This window comes from Cynocephalus volans, chromosome 1, assembly GCF_027409185.1.
Source record: "Cynocephalus volans isolate mCynVol1 chromosome 1, mCynVol1.pri, whole genome shotgun sequence".
NCBI classification, from domain to species: Eukaryota; Metazoa; Chordata; class Mammalia; order Dermoptera; family Cynocephalidae; genus Cynocephalus; species Cynocephalus volans.
In genome coordinates this window covers 287,876,546-287,893,153 of record NC_084460.1, presented here as the reverse complement: position 1 = coordinate 287,893,153, position 16,608 = coordinate 287,876,546, and the positions used below count along the sequence as shown (strand labels likewise).

At 34.9% G+C, this 16,608-nt stretch overlaps 1 protein-coding gene across 3 annotated transcripts in view; it reads left to right on the top strand.

Moving 5' to 3' along the window:
- The window catches only part of DOCK10 (dedicator of cytokinesis 10), a 263,202-nt gene that overhangs the window by 124,954 nt on the left and 121,640 nt on the right, over window positions 1–16,608 (top strand). For all 3 annotated transcript variants that reach the window (XM_063115061.1, XM_063115054.1, XM_063115070.1), the window contains exon 3: window positions 1,900–1,989. In XM_063115061.1, the coding sequence (XP_062971131.1) occupies window positions 1,900–1,989 (90 nt within the window). The remainder of the gene's footprint in view (window positions 1–1,899; window positions 1,990–16,608) is intronic.

Sequence of the window (16,608 nt, the reverse complement as noted above, 5' to 3'; positions counted from 1 at the left end):
AAAAGGAATTAAAAATGTAAAATGTAAATAATAAGATCCACATTGGCTCTACCACCCTTCACATGGAAAGTGACCACTCCCTGTTCCATCTAAGTGGAATACTTGGTAGCCACAGCTCTAGTCAAGTCCTGGGCAAATGAAGAGGCCCAGGGAGCTCAGTCAACAGCTGTGTTTTAGGACGAGCATTTATTTTTACATATGATGTATCTAGAATTCCTTTTTCTCATTATTTTTCATCCTCTAATCTAGTTAGATTCATATGATGTTCTTCCTCTTTCACAGTGTCCACATCCCATAATTCCCAATATGCATGTGCATGCACACACACACACACACACACACATCACACCCATTCACACATGTACAGACATACACATGCGGACACACTACACACACATACCACACACACGCACACATTCGCACCACACATACACACTCAAATATAACACACCCTCATGCATTCTCTCACACACCCCCTACACACTCTCACTATATATACACTCTCATCCACTACTCACATACACACACACACACACACACACACACACACATACATGCTTGCCCATCCTCACCCCAAACACACATATACGTTCTCACACACCCTCCATAAATTCAACAAATAATCCTTTAAGCACGCAACGAGGCACTGAGGTTACAGCAGTGAACATAACAGACAAAATTTCTTGCCCTCACAGAGCTTACATCAGGACTGAAAAGGGAGATTTGAAGAAAAGATGAGTCAGGGATTGGACAAAAAGGGACAAAGGGAATGATGCTGCCCTTGGTCGCAGAGCTGGCAGCGGTGACTGTGACCTCAGAAGACTGAACTTCCTTAACCCCTCTCCTACCTGTCTTCTCCAGACTAAGCGTTTTGAGATTCTCATCTGTTCCAACAATTAATCTAGAAAAATGCCCTTCATCTAAACTAGTTTAAACGAATCTTAGTTACATGAACCCTTGATGAATTGTTTGTGATTTGGGGGATATGCAGTATACAAGATCTCAACTGCTGGTACCATGGAGGTTACAAACTCATCATCTTAGCAGCCCTGTAACCACCAAGGTGCAGACTCAAGGAAGCTGCTGGCTGGAGATGGAAACTTACATTTTAGGGTATTCCGTGCTCCCTGGCTTGATGGAGCTGAAGACATGTAAAGAGGAAACAACCTCTGAATTTCTGTTTTAGATGTTTTGTTTTGAGGTATTTTATATACTGGTTTATATATATATTCATTTAATAGAATGTTGTTTGCTTGGCATGGGAGTTGAAAATATTCTGCTTATTTTAACAGACAAAGACACCAAAAACATGACCTATTTTCCTGAAGGTCCAGATTTACTGAACATTCTTTCTTCCCTCCCATCTCTAACTCCTAACTGTGGCTGCACGCGCACACACACACACACACACACACACACACACACACACACGCACGCACGCACAGCTTCTAAAAGGGGCTAAGTTTACAGTGGTGGTATTTAAGAGATTATTTATAATAGAATTAAAATAACTATGAATTTTTATGTTTTCCCCTTCATTTCAAATTTATTTTAGTATTAACGGCAACAGTCAAAAAGGGTTTCAAAAGAAATAAGCAAAGTCAAAATATACAGATGCCCCAATTTTTGTTTTCTGCAGAGAGGAAAACTGAGCTTAAAATTTTGAGTTTCGTTGATAAAACAGTAACCGGAATAGTGCCAGCAGTGGTGATCAAATAAACATTTATTCACATAAAGGTTTAAATGTTCTCTCCTAGAGTTAATTTGGACAGAAATTTCTCTTGTCTTCTGTTTTTCTTAAATGCTAAGATCTAAAACAACTTCTCTACTGTATTTTAGGTATAGTGGTCTGGATACTTTTAAATTGGAGGGCTTAATTTCTTTCCATTGTTTTCTCAGACAGCCACAGTTTCTTGGGATATCCGAACATTGTATTCAACAGTACCTGAAGATGCAGAGCACAAAGCAGAAAATTTATTGGTGAAAGAGGTAAATGTGATGCTTCCAATCTTTCATTGTATAAAGCTTTTGCTTCCCCCCAGGGAGTTCTCAGTGCAATTTACTATTAGTATTATCTTTCTCTCCTTTCCAATAGAGAGTTCCAAATGCTCTGATTAGTTGATGTCTTTCAGCCTTTATCACCTTTACGTGGCTTTCCATCTCCCTGGTAATCATTTTTCACTAGCTGGTGACCACGTTTTAGATTTCCTTTTCCTTTGTTTTTATTTAACTTAAAATCCCCATGTAGAGAAATATTTGAGTATTCTTAACAGAAAGATTTAATTTTATTGTACTTATTTGGACTAAGTTGTAGGAAAGAGCATGCTACATGAGAACTTTGGATAATAGAGTTTCTATTTTAAGAGATATATTCCTGTTAAGTACTAACTATGGAAAAGTTAATGGTAAAACCCTGTGGACAGCTTTAAGGATTGATAAAAATCTGTTGATACACTTGCATTCAGTTGGTGTATGAGAGGCTTAGAAAAAGCTTCTTCTTCTAAGCAGACTCCAGGCTGCTTTAGGTCAGGGGTTGGGCCAGCACATAGCAGCTACTTAGCAGATGCTTATTGAAAGAATAAATGAAGCCACTCCTTCCTTTACAGAAAATGCAGTGGCAAAATTTAGCCCAGCACAGATCAAACTGAAAGTAGTAGAGTCTAAATGGGGTCTTTAATCCTGAGATAGTTGTGTGAGCCAATTAGGATTAAAGCTACATACAATATCAATACCTTTTCTCAGCTCTTAAACATATTTGTATTGATATTAGCTAGTGTTACTAGTGTACCTATTAATACTAATCTGATTAATTGTATGTATTTTATGCTGTACTATTTAGTCCACATCATCATTTGCAATACATTTGCCTGTTTATTTTTTCCCAATTTTATTATTTCACATTTATTTTTCAAAGTTCACACTGGATTACAACACCTAAGAAGACAGAAAAAAAGTGCAGACTCAGATAAGATCAGGATATCTGAGAATATTGTTTTCACATTTACTGATAACAGTAATGTGTGCTATCAGTACTGTAATATTTTGTTTACAGTGGCCTTAGAGGAAGTCTTAATATCTAGCAGGGCATCACTATTCTTTAAAAAAAAGAAAAGTTGACAAATAGTTTTCTATACTAGGAAACCAGAATCATTGAGAACAGGTCTACAAAAATTTTGCAGTAAGTATGTTAACTTGGATGGGACTTGAAATTCTTATGATATTAAATTCCTAACTAGGAACTTTAACCAAGTATTCTTTTGTGTTCTCCACTAAAATATCACACTTTCTTCATAAAGATCCTTAACTTTCTTACTAAATTTATTTCTGAGTGAGTGCCTTATAGTTTTGTTGCAAATGTGAATAAATTTTTAAAATCCATTTTCCTTTCTTAAGGTTAATTGCTGATATTTTCCAAAAGCTATTGACTTTTTAATATGAATAACTTGCTTACTAAACTTTCTTATTCCAATAGTTTTTATTTGAGTTTTAGGTGTGTAGTCACATCTTCTGCAAACAATTAAAATTTCCTTGTTTTCTAATAAATAAATTGTTTCTCTAATTTTTGTCTTATTTTCTTATCTAATTCCAACATCCCTAAACTAATGTTGAATAATAATGCTAATACAGGGCATCCTCTCTTATTCTTGATTTTAGGGGGAGGACTTTAGTATTTTTGATGCTTAATGAAATTTGGTATTTTATGTTGATTTCTGACATCTCATTATCATGTTTTAAAGTGTCTTTTTTAGTCTCTTAAGAGTGTTTATAAACACTGGCTGCCCTATGTTATCGTATGCATATTCAGTTATTCAGTTTATTGATATAATAGCTTTTTTACTTTAAGAGAATTAATGGGTTGTTGTCCTATGGATCCACACTTGCATTTTTGGTATAAACATTCTTATTAAAGTTGCATTATTACCTTAATACACTATTGAATTTGAATTGCTACTATTTTATCTCAAATTTCTGCATTTATATTTATGAGTTAAATTTGGCTTTTGTATTAGAGAAATTCTAGCTTTAAAAAATAAATTGGGACATTCTACAACTTTTTTTAATGTTCTTGAATAAACAAACAAGTGAAACAGAACAGAGTATCTAGAACAGATTCAAGTGCATATAGTTATTTAATGAAGGGCGAAGATGGGTCTGCAAAGTCTCTGAGAAAGGCTGGAAAATTCAACAAATACCATTCAGCTATGCTTTTTGAAAGAAAATAAAGTTAGGTCTGTATCTCATATTACATACAAAAATAAATTCCAGGTGAATAAAAAATCTAAATTTTAAAAACAAAAACTGTAAAAATGTAGGAAAATTTTTTCAAGTGGAAAGTTAGTGAAAATGGACAGATTTAAGCAAATAAAAATTTTAAAAATTTATGATAAATAGTACATCAAAAGAAAATATTTAATCAGAGAAATTATTTGTAACTATCATATCTTTTGCTTAACACACACACATGCACACACACACACATGCATTCACCCACATAAATAAATATATAGATTCCTAATATTTAAAATCCTACAAATTAAGGAAAAGACAACGCAAGAAAATATGAGCAAAAGACATGGGCAGGCAGTTCAAATGAGGAAATGGAGTTGGCCAAGAGGCATACAAAGTTGTTCAGCCTCACTAGTAGTTATGGAAATCCAAATTTAAAAAATTATATATAATATCTGAAGGAAGAAAAACTTTAAGATGAATATCATTTAGTGATGGTGGGAATATAATTAGAGAAACACTATCACACAGTGTTTAAAATACTCACATGTCTATAATCTTTTGAGATGTAATTCACATGTATCTTTTAAGTATCATTAATAAATACACACATGCATATTATAAAAACAAACATCAGGGCATATAGATATAATTATAGGCATATGTATTGCTGCTCTGGACCATCTGGAATATCAGTTAATAGGGGTGGAGTGGAAAAAAGTTGATACAGATGTATTTTGTAAGAATATACAGTCAATAAAAATTATATATATTTAAATATTCTTAATTTGGATGCCCATGATACAATGTTAAAATAGCAAGTCACAGAATTTATAGTGTTATATAATTAAAGATATAAAACCCATAAGTGTATACATAAATATGTTTATAAAAGCCTAGAGAAGGTATGAAAAAATGCAGCACACATCAAACTCATAATATTAGTTACCTCACAAGTTTGAGATCGTAAGGCAAATGGAGAGATTAATTTTCAATTTATGTAATTCTGTATTGTTGTAGTGTTACAAATGAATTTTGTAATTAAAAAAATATTTTGGGAAAAATGAGTTAGAATATATTATTAAATGCTGCCAGAATTAGAAGCAACTTAGGTCTACACTTATCTCTAAAAGTTAAAATGCAACATAATTCTTTAAGTTATTATTCAGTCACCCAAAAGACTACTTCAGATCAAGTTTTTTTTAACTGTTTTAGTTAGGTAATGAAAATGTCATATGGGGCAATCAGAATTTCATATTCGTATTGCTTTATGATTCTACCTGCTGGGCTTGTCAGTCATAGAAGTCAATTAAGTTTATCTGACATAGTCCATTCTTAATCATTTTTAATGGAGCTACTATGGATTTATAAATGTTTCTATAATTTTAGGGGGGTTTTATTTCATGGTCCTTTCACCTTCTTTCTGGGTATATGGGCATTTGTGTAGGCCCAATTTTGCAGCAATTCCCTTTTTGCTGTGCAAAGTTGCTCTCACATAAACCAGGGTTCTTAGTGCTTTGCTGTGGGTCTCTAGTACCCAAGGCTTCTGGGGCCTTGGATTTTATTTTATTGCCTTTGAGGTAGGACCAGTCAGCCCAAACACTAAAACCCAGGACCAATTTAGAATCTTCATCTCCAATCTCTGGATCCACTCAAGGTTTTAAGTTTAGTTACTTTCCCAGAAGACAGATGTCCTGCAAAGCAAATGCCTACCACACAAGAGACTTCTAAAGACTATTCCAACGTTCTCAGAGGCCTTTCGATTTCTTTGTGCACCACAACTTCAAATGTCCGGTCCGATCCCTTTATTTCTATAGTTCTCTGAAAATGTCTGCTTTAGCTGAGAGCAGGTTGACCACAAAATTTGCCTTTTTATTATTATTTCTCCTGGGGAGAAATTTCTCACCTTCTTTATTCCCACCTTAATTCCCTTTCAACTACTTGAAGCCTCCTTTTCTCACCTCCACTCTCAGCTTTTCACTTCTCCTAAGAACTGCTCCAAGGTGAGACCAAGTAGAGCCCCTTTTACCCTAGATCCCAAGTCTCTGTCCAACTTTCATGTTGCAAAGCTCAGAACAAAGGATTCAGCTCTCTTCTGCAACATGCATGAATCTTGTCATGTTTTTCTCAACTGTATGGATCTAAGGTAGGGGAAAAAAAGAAAGAAAGAAGAGGAGAAAAGCTGGGAAGAAACTATTTTATTCCCTGCTAATTTTTCTGTAACACTAACAGTAAAAACCCTGCAAAATCTCCCATGGTTGTGCTTGATTTTAAGGAAATAAAGTGAAACCTGTGCTTTATAGGATGAGAAGAAGATAAACTCTACTTACAAATATCCCATCGTGGTAATAGAACATAAATAGTCAGACCTAGAGACAATAAATACAAAGAAAAGGATCACCGGAGAGCTAGGTTAAGACTGAGAAATGACCCCAGAGAATTATGCTGTCAAAAAATCTTGACTCCAATTGCTAATAGCACCTAATCTCTATTGACTACTTTGTGTCAGATATGCTTCTTAGCCCTATACTTGTAATAATTACAAGTATATGTTGCATCATTATAGCCATCATCACCGTTTAATGATGAGGAAATTATGTCATAGAAAGATAAGGAAACTTGCCCAGCCAACATGGTACAACTATGAACAGACAGAGCCAACATCTGGACATATACCATCTAGCCCTCGTCTCTGGGCTCTTACAATGCTGCTAACTGCCAGTGTGCTACTTGGCTATAGCAGCCTTCTGGAAGGAATACTCCTCTCCATGTTTGCCCACACAACACCACTATAGTATTTGCCCAGGTGACTCTGATGCATATGGTTAGTGGACCACACTTTGAGAAAGATGGGCTGGATTTTTGAAACTGTATTAAGCCAGCACTGAAATGAAATCATTGCCATTTGTAGGGCAAATGAATTGTTCGCTTTACCCAGCAGCTGTACTAAGCAACCATTTTGGTCCACCCAGTGCTAAATTGCCCAGTGGCTCCCCACAGGGTGGCAAGGACAAATACCATGGTTGCTAGGCAACAAATTGGCAAGAATCTGGTTTAAACACATCCAGTTTAATAAAAATTTTGAGTTATCTCTGACTTCTTTCTGCTTTGAAAATTCTCAGCCTCTTATGAAAGGCAGTAGGGCATTTTTTCTTTTTTTCATCTTGAATGACTTCATATTTTTAGGGGGAGTTAAATAAAATGAACAATGTCTCCCTTTTCCGTTTTATCTTTAATTAATTCTCCTCATATCTCTTAAATGTAAGGTTAAGTATTTCCCACACAAAAGCGTAGGCTTATTTCACATCCACTAAAACACTTCAGCTATATTAACATCAAACAGTAGCTGAGCAGCAATGTACATATAAGAATATTTTTGAGCACTCTGTGACGGAGATATTAGCACCTCATTTCACAGCCTAGAAAACAGGCTCTGAATGATTAACTTTCTCAAGGTCACACGGAACCAGAATTACTGCTCTGTTTTCTCTGACCTTGCACTCCAGGCTCTTACCACCTTATTACCTTTGATCCACTGATAACTTCCTTGAAAACATGTGCCTGACTTGATGAGGATATTTCTATTGCACACAAAGGGATATGTCCTTCATTCTGACAAACTATTAACTTTTCTGCCTCAGTTTCTCTGTATTTAAATAGGGATATTTTAATGCTGTGTTTCTAAAAATAGATATAGCAGTGGTATGAAGACACTCGGAAAATAACAACTGGAGAGCATCAGTTTTAACTGATCCTTGTAAGTGACTTAAAATCAATATCTATAACCATAAAAATTATTTAGACCCTTCTGTGATAAAACAGACACCATGCCCAGTGAGGGCTGGAGGTGAGAGAGGGCAATTAAAGAGAGCTATAAATAGGATGCAGTTTTCCCCAAGCAAAAGTTCTACCGCAAAGTTTTCATTTTAAAATACACAAAAGGATAATATAAAGCCAGAAGCTCAGCACACTAATTAAAACTAAGTTCTTGATTTGGTCTCTTAAAAGAAGACTGAACAGAGAATTGAGAACGATACAGTAGCTCAAGAGGGAACAAAGGTCTGGGACGGTTTCTGCTGAATGGCTGATCGCTGAGGTGGTACACTCCATTGACAGTGAAGCCCCTTTCGTTGCTGGAAACCAGCCCTGCTGCAGGAGTAGCATAAAGATGGAGAGAGGAGCAGATAATGAGTTCAGGAATCTGAGTCTCACTTTAGCCATGGCATAAAACACCTAGGGACTTAAGGGGTGTGGAAACACCATTAAAAGAATAGAAGCAAATATCTGTGTCTACATACGAGGTACTTCAAAAAGTTCATGGAAAGGTTCCTATTATCATTTATACACACACACACACAATGATTATGTACTGTCTTCATCCAGACAGTTCTAGGTTATTAGGGCAAGGGAAAGTTCAGATTTTAAGTAGTGTTTCCAAACCAGAAATAGTTGGATTCTCTAGGAAAAACAATAATAAAAACAGGACCCAAGACAGAGTAGAAAATACAAATTAGATTTAAGGCAGAATAAACGTGATTGAGATCTCTAGATTTCTATAGAAGATTCACACTAAAAACCAGAAGATCCCATGGTTTGAATCGAGGCAGGAATCGTTTTCACATTGGCACAGAACGTTCTGCAGAAAGTCAGGTCTACAGGACGTTCACAAGTGTTTCACATACACACCCACACGCAGAGTCTTTAAGTAGCTAATACCCATTGAGACTGTCTTAAAAGGGAATATGATATGAAACATTTCCCAAATTTATTTGACCATGGAGAAGTTATGTCCTTTTTCCCCAGGTATCTTGAGAAACACCTTTCAGAAATTCTAATGTAAATCTGATCCAAAAAGATCATCAAGAACGAGGGGAACAATTTAGTTCTGGCAAACAGAATCAGCTGTTAGGTGAACCTTGACATTTGTTTTATTGAGGCTGATGCTAATGAAATAAAAGGGAACATTAAAGCCCCCCCCAATCAAATAAATTGGTTGTTTCTTTTCATGGCCAAATTTCCATTCTTAATTCTTATTGTTAGTATCAAAAATGTCTATCTTTGTTCAGGAAGGTCTTGCTATATATGACACAATCCCAGGGAAGCCCTAGTGATGTTTGTTCTATGGATTTATTCTCATGCAGTAAACTGTAAGTATAAAAAAGGTTAATTTCACAGTTTGAGGTCAATAATAATGATCATAGATGTCAAAGTAACACTTTTTTTAACTCTTAAATTTATCCTCTCAATCCCTTACATAATTGTCAGATTATTCTTTCTCGTGGCCTGGGGGTAAATGTGAATTCAGTGGCATAAAAAAGCTCCTCCTTTAGATATATAAGAATCTTCCACTCCCAATCTAGTTAAGTGCATTTAATTACCGTATCTTTACAAAAGGTTAAACTCTTTTCAGAGAAAGTTCCTCTCCTACGGATTTACCACTTCACGGATCACACTTGTATTAAAAGCTAAACTGCATGAAATCAAAGGCATCAATGACTGGTTGAACTAAGTTTATTATTCAACATTTATCACTTACTGAGCTAAAGATACCAAGTAAATATAGCACAGTCTCTGCCCTCCAGAAGGACACCACCATGCAAGGCATAACACATCTGTGATCAGATTTTTGCAATGCAATCTGACATGTTCCCCCTGCAGTATTACATTATGATAGAGAAACAAGGTCAGGTTCACATATCAGGAAAAAAAAAAAAAGGCAGACCAGAGAATGGATTGGTTGGCTTGGGAGATAAGACTAAAGAAAAGTTGGACAGATAGGAGACTATTTATTTTCATAGTCCAGGAGGGTGATTATAAAGACCTGTGCTAACATATGGTGATATGACTATGGTGACAGTAGAAGAGCTATGAAGGAGACAGAATTAAAAGGATTTAGGGACTGAAAAGAAAGTATGTGAAGAACAAAAATATGTAGGTCTGGATCACAGGAAGAAGGTGTGGGCAGGTGCTCTGGATTTAACAGCTGAAGATTTGAGCCTGGAAGAGCTGGCCCAGGAATGCCACGAAGGCTAGGCTGGAACTAAGACACAGAGCTACACTCCCACTCAAGGGTCTCGTGAAGAGGACCCTGCATGAGAAGTGGAGATGGAGTGGCAGACAGGTGAGAGGGGAACAAGGAGAAATTGATGTCTCAAAATCAAAGGAGAAAGGTCAATAGTGAGAGAGAGAGAGAGAGAGAATAGGTCAATAGCATAAAATACCAAAGAAGTGTCAAGATAAGGGCTCACTGGATTTGGCCATTTGGAGTCATTGGTGGTCTTTAACAGAGAAGTTTCTGGAGCTGTGAGCACCTGATTACCTGGTTCAGAACCTGATTACAGTGAGTTAAACTCTGAAGAGATGTGAAATGTGTTATGTTATCAAACAAGGCTTTAGAATATTGTTGTCCCTTTATGCACAAGGCATTTTAGGAGTAAACCCAATAAAAATATTGAAACTCTTCAGGCAGAATACTCCCTGCACACCAAAGTTTAAAATAGCTCAGTAGACCGTTTATCCATTTTTTAATTATGTACCAAAATGTTGCTAAATGTATTAAAAAGCAAAATTTTGTAAACATGAAAAACAATACAATCAAATGAGTGTAATATTGAAAATGAAATGTCTTTCTCTCTCTTCCACCATTTGGACTCAGACAAATGGCATTCAACCAATTCAGGAGAAAAATATGAGTACACAAGGTAGAAGCTGCATCTTGGGACTTCATAAAAGTAAAAGAGATATTAAAGAACTTGAGTTCTAGACATAGTGAAGAAAATTATGGAGGAGGGGAGTTGCCATAATTTGAAATATATTTCATGCTGCCCATTTGTAACTAAAAGAAACGTGTCTAACTAGAATGAAATTTATCTTGTCCCAGGAAAACACTGGGAATTTCTTTTCTTACTTTTACAGTTAAAATAATTTCATATGCTTTATGTTTAATTTTGCCTGCATATTATGTACATTGAAAAAGAAGCCATTCTTTTAACCAAAAATGCCTTCATTTGGAATACTTTATACAAATTGTTGAATTTCATATGTAGAATAATATGCACTCAAATTCACCCATGAATAGGAATGTCTTTCAAAAGATGATGGGGGAGGGGTGTTGCATGTATAAATAAATTAGGTAAAAATGAATGCTGTTTTCTAATTCTGAAAGGTTGCACAGAAAATGAATGATTCTAATGAATTAATTAACTTTAGACTGGAGCACAGTAAGCATGTTGTTTCTCACTTCAGAACTAACTCCTGTGGATATGCCATCAGGGCTACGTGAACAATTTAAATTCCTGGAGAATATTGAGCAAAATTGCTCCAATTTTTTTTCAAAAGTCATATCTTTTCTAAACAAAATTATTGTCAATAAAAAAACATAATAAAAATTATGAAAAAATTAAAAATAATAATTTTTAATAATTTAAAAGTAAATTTTTGGTTTCTTTGTTTTGTTCTGTCTTGCTTTCTTTCTGAAGAATGAGGCTCTTGATTCACTGGTAAAGGTCTTGTTGGGGTTAAAGGACTTTTCATTTTATATACATATTTTAAAAGAAATTTATATGTAAAGCTATTTTTTGCTACTTCAAAAATATAATGGAAATTAAGATATCAAAATCTGTCATCCTGTATCTGGCCAGATCTTATTTATATGTGATGATTATATTCCTGTAATGGCCATTCCTGAAATGGATTACCCAATTTTTTTTTCACACTGAATGTATATCAGTAATGGTAATTCTAATGCATTTATTATTTAGTGGCATTAGGATAAAATATATCTGGGGAAAAAACTCATGAAAACATTGAAAACAATATTGGTATGTATTTCACATTAACAACCCTGAAGAAATTTATTTTCTATTCACGTAAGATCCCTAAAATAATAGTCTTGTTTCTAAATATAAAAAACTGTTCCAATTCTAAACTGTCTTCCCCTTCTTCAGAATAAGAATTATCCTAAAACGTTTGGCAGTAAGTGAGTGAAAACACAGATGTACAAGTTAGAGACCTTGGCATGTAAGAATAAAATAGAACCCATTTTAAGTTTGAACCTAAATTTAATTGCACTGAATTATTACCCATTTTTTATGCCTTACATGAGAAGAATGTTTAGACTATAACATTACCATGTTTTTTTAGTGCCATCCATTATTCTTATCCTCATTAATTACTTGTGAGATCTAGCTGGGAAATTAACATATATGTTCCCAGGTCAGGCATAGGTGTGATTTATAAAAGTCTAATTTTACAGTTTGTTAAATTGCCTTAACAGAACAAATTTTGAAAAGAGAAATCAAATATTTTGGTTCACTTTCAATTTACAGTCAACAAAGATGCTGAATGACAATTAAGGCTACTCTATATTTCAAAGTGACAAAATAGTTTAAAACTGTTTTTCTGTTATGGTCAGCACTTGATATGGTGTTGTGTTTTACATTGCATATGTACAATTATATACATAATAACGGTATCTAATAGCATAATTATATACATGATAACACTACCTGATATCAAGTAATATTTTTAAAAATCAGAATCCGAATCCATTAATAATTTCTGAAACAGAACCATACCTAGATTTGTATCATTTATTTTGACCAAACTCCTTATTTTTACTTCTCCCCCAAGAGTATAGCATAAGTTTTAAAACTTAGTAACAATCCAACTTGTTTTTATACTGTAGAAATTTATCATTGGATTTTAAGGGAACACATAGTGTTTTAATGCTTTTTCTCTTTTTCTCTAAAATGTCAATGCACATGTCGTGATTTGCAGGAACAGTCTCATGTTCTAACTGTTGGCCTGGCTAATAGTGTCTTCTTTCCCTATGAAATATCTGTGTGGACAATAAATTATCTAGCTACCCTTTAACCCATAATTTGCCTAAACTCTCTCAATTCCATGATGCTTCATTTTCAACATTTATGTTACAGCCATAATTACTTCTAAACTTTATAAAGAATGGCATGAATATGAAAATTACTACCATCATTTTACAAATACAGAATTAATCCCAGTGGTGACTAAGGGCCCAAATGAACAAGTTTTGTGGTTGCATTAATCTTTCTAGCAAAAAGCTAATTGTAACTAAATAAACATCTGTAGCCAAAAAGAAAAATAGTTTTGCATGCAAAAAGCCATCTGTTACTGGTCCATTACTCTGTAGCCAGAATATAATAATCAGTCCCTTTAACAGATGGACAAATTGCATTGCTAAACCTACATTGCTATTGGAGGTATACAACATGATTTGTATTGATTCTAATCACTCTATGAAAAGGGGGGAAAGGAGAAAAATTACATTTTTTTTACAGTAGCTTAGGGTGTTGTTTGTAACTGCCCACTGTTTTCTAAAGTGTTTAGAATTTTAGAACTTGCTAAGTGTCATGTTTAGTCATTTCTAAAGGAAAAAGAATATAGAACATCATTTATTAAATTTATTTATTTACCACTATAAATAAAACTCCACGCTGGAGGTGGTATGTCCTTTTAGAAGGCTGTGTCTCTATGAGTGAAAACTACAAGGTAATCTCAGTTACTAGGGTCCACTGTGTGGAGCTAGGACCCAAAAGATCTTAATTCATAGTCAAATAGGGTGGAACAAGGACTGGGGCACATTATCAGCTACGTGGAATGATGGATTCTACCTGTGAAGTGTCAACATTTCTCTACCTCCTTTATAATTACTTGTGGTGCTTCTTGCAATGTAGATTTCTGGGACCTCCTCTAGAGCACCAGTTTCAGTGGACCTCAGATTGGATCTGGGAACCTGAATTTTAAATTATCAACCCCAGAGGATTCACGGACACTACACTGGCTAGGAAATACTCTCCTTAATGGCACAAAGACCTTCACCAATTGTTGACTTTGGCTAGCTTTTTTGTGTCTAAACACATACAGGCAGAGATGGCAAGCATAAAGGCTGAATAAGGAAACTTAATAAATAAGTAAAATGTGAATCAGGGCATTGCTGTTTAGAAAACTTAACCAGCTCAGCAGGCTCTTGCTCAATAGTCAGAGCCTTCACCTTTGAAGGGGGATGAAGAGTTGGTATTTTGAAACAGGTGCTGTGGGCTAGGAAGTCAGTAAGGGAAAACTGAAGCCATTGTCTCATTGTAACAAGCAGAGTTGTGGCCTGTGACTTTGAATTTGTAACACATCATTTCAGCTTAGTTTTTGGACAAAGAGGAGCTATAGTCATAATTATAATAGTTCTTAATGATCTCCTTAGAGTGACCGTGTGGGCTGGAACAAATAGAGAATAATTTTCTATGTGTAACATTTCCAAAATGCCATAACTATGTAGGAGAAATGATTATGTGTTTATAAAATGCACTGGCTTTCTCAGAATGAGAGAAATTGCAGACTTGGAATGATTCTTAAGTCATCTAGTCCAACTCTGATTTTTATCTATCCACCACCAGATACATGAAACCCAGCAAATAAATTCAGAAAGAATTTGATTAAAACAGAATTCTTTGATAATCAGACCTAATATCTATCTCCAAAACTCTATTTTTATAAATAAGAAAAAAAATGTTATTATCGACTGTTGTGAATGTGAGTTGTAGAGTGAGTCAAACTTACTGGGAAATCTGATGTTTTTAAAGCAAGTATTTATTGAGTGCTTACCCTATGCTACGTGCTTTACAGGAATCATCTTATTTGGTCCTAGTGAAGTTGCTATTATTTAGACATATAAAGAAATTTAGACGTATTAAGTTATTGAATTGAGATCCCACAGCTAGGAGATGAGAGAACCAAAATTCAAATCGGGTCTGTCTTACACTAGGACAGAAATAGAAACACCATACAAAATATTCAGAATGATGGTCCAAATGTGATTTAAAAAAAAAAAAAAAAGAAGTCTGCAATCTTCAAACAATTAATAAATTAGTTGAATGGTCTTTTAAAGTCAGACAAAAATCAGTTTGCTATCCTATTTCTACCACATGTGGGATCTAGGTCAAAAATCTGAGGCTCCCTTATCTAAAATCTCCTTGCCTCCCTTATCTAAAAAATGGTAATAATAAAATCTCATAGAGCGGTTGTAAAGATTACGTGTAAGGTTTCTACTAGTACAGTAACTGACAAGCATTCACGTCTTAGGAAGGAAGGAAGGGGTAATTCTTTCCTAATATAATAAAGTTCCACATTCATTTTTGGTCAGTGGAATTCGAGATTAACATACCTCAAATTTGGTTAAACCTGTGGCCTATCGTGACTATCATGTGTAATATGTATGTATACATGCTTATCCTGGTTAAACATGGGGACTATCCTTAGCGAGAAAAAGCAATGAGTAAGTCAATACACCTGTGTCCCAATGAAACCTCCAAATCAGGAAACAGAGATAGAAATTATGTGGCAGAAATTTCTAATCCAGTCTGATATTCTGAAAGCTCAAAAGCTAAATCTGAGATCCAAATAAATGAAATGATTTGACCAATATCATATCAGGAGTCAATACGAATCCATCCCAGGACAAGAACAAAGCCTTGTAGCTTCTGGTTCTGGGCTGTACCCTCCATTTACATTTGGATTATAAAGAATATACACTGGCTTGGCAATTTTTTTAATCAAAGAATCTTTAAAATACTTTGAACATTCTACACTAAGCAAATAATCCAAACTGGACTATACTCGGGGGAGAGTAGAAAGACCAAATGCGTAAAGGATACTCTGAGGCTGTTTTATTCCTATAACGACACTGAATTTGAAGTAGCCGTAAAAATGACTCATCCTTTAAGTCTTTGCTCAAATGTCACCTTTTTCCTAAGACCACCCTAACCACTCTGTTTAAATTGGCTCCCTTGCCCCAAATATCCCATCCCCCTTCCTCTGCTTTATTTTTCCCATGACACTACCATTTTCTAACATGTAACGTGGTTAACTTACTTTTGTGTTTATTGACCAGCCTTTCACAAGAATGTATATTTAAGAAAGCATGGATTTTTCTTTTTCTTCCCTGCTGTACTCCCATCACCTAGAACAACTCTGGGTACATAGTAAGGGCTCAATAATGTTTGTTGAATGAATTAATGGATGAGTGATCTACAAAACTAGGAGACTGGGTTAGTGAATTAGGGTATGATATTTTATTCTTACTTCAAGTGCTCATAAAAGTTAGGAAGCAAATGTAAACATTTCTAGAGTATTCTATGAAGTGAATAAAAACAAGAGTCATGTTCAAATATGTACTTAGAGGAGAACTAGGTAAAACTATGTGACAGAGAAAAGATTGAAAGGAAATGCAAAATGGGTGTGGGTTTTTAAGTTTTCATATATAAATTAGCATACTAATATATTAGCATAATACATGTTCCTTGACTAAAGCATTCTGTCTTCATTTTAGATAAGGATGCTAGGTAATCAGGC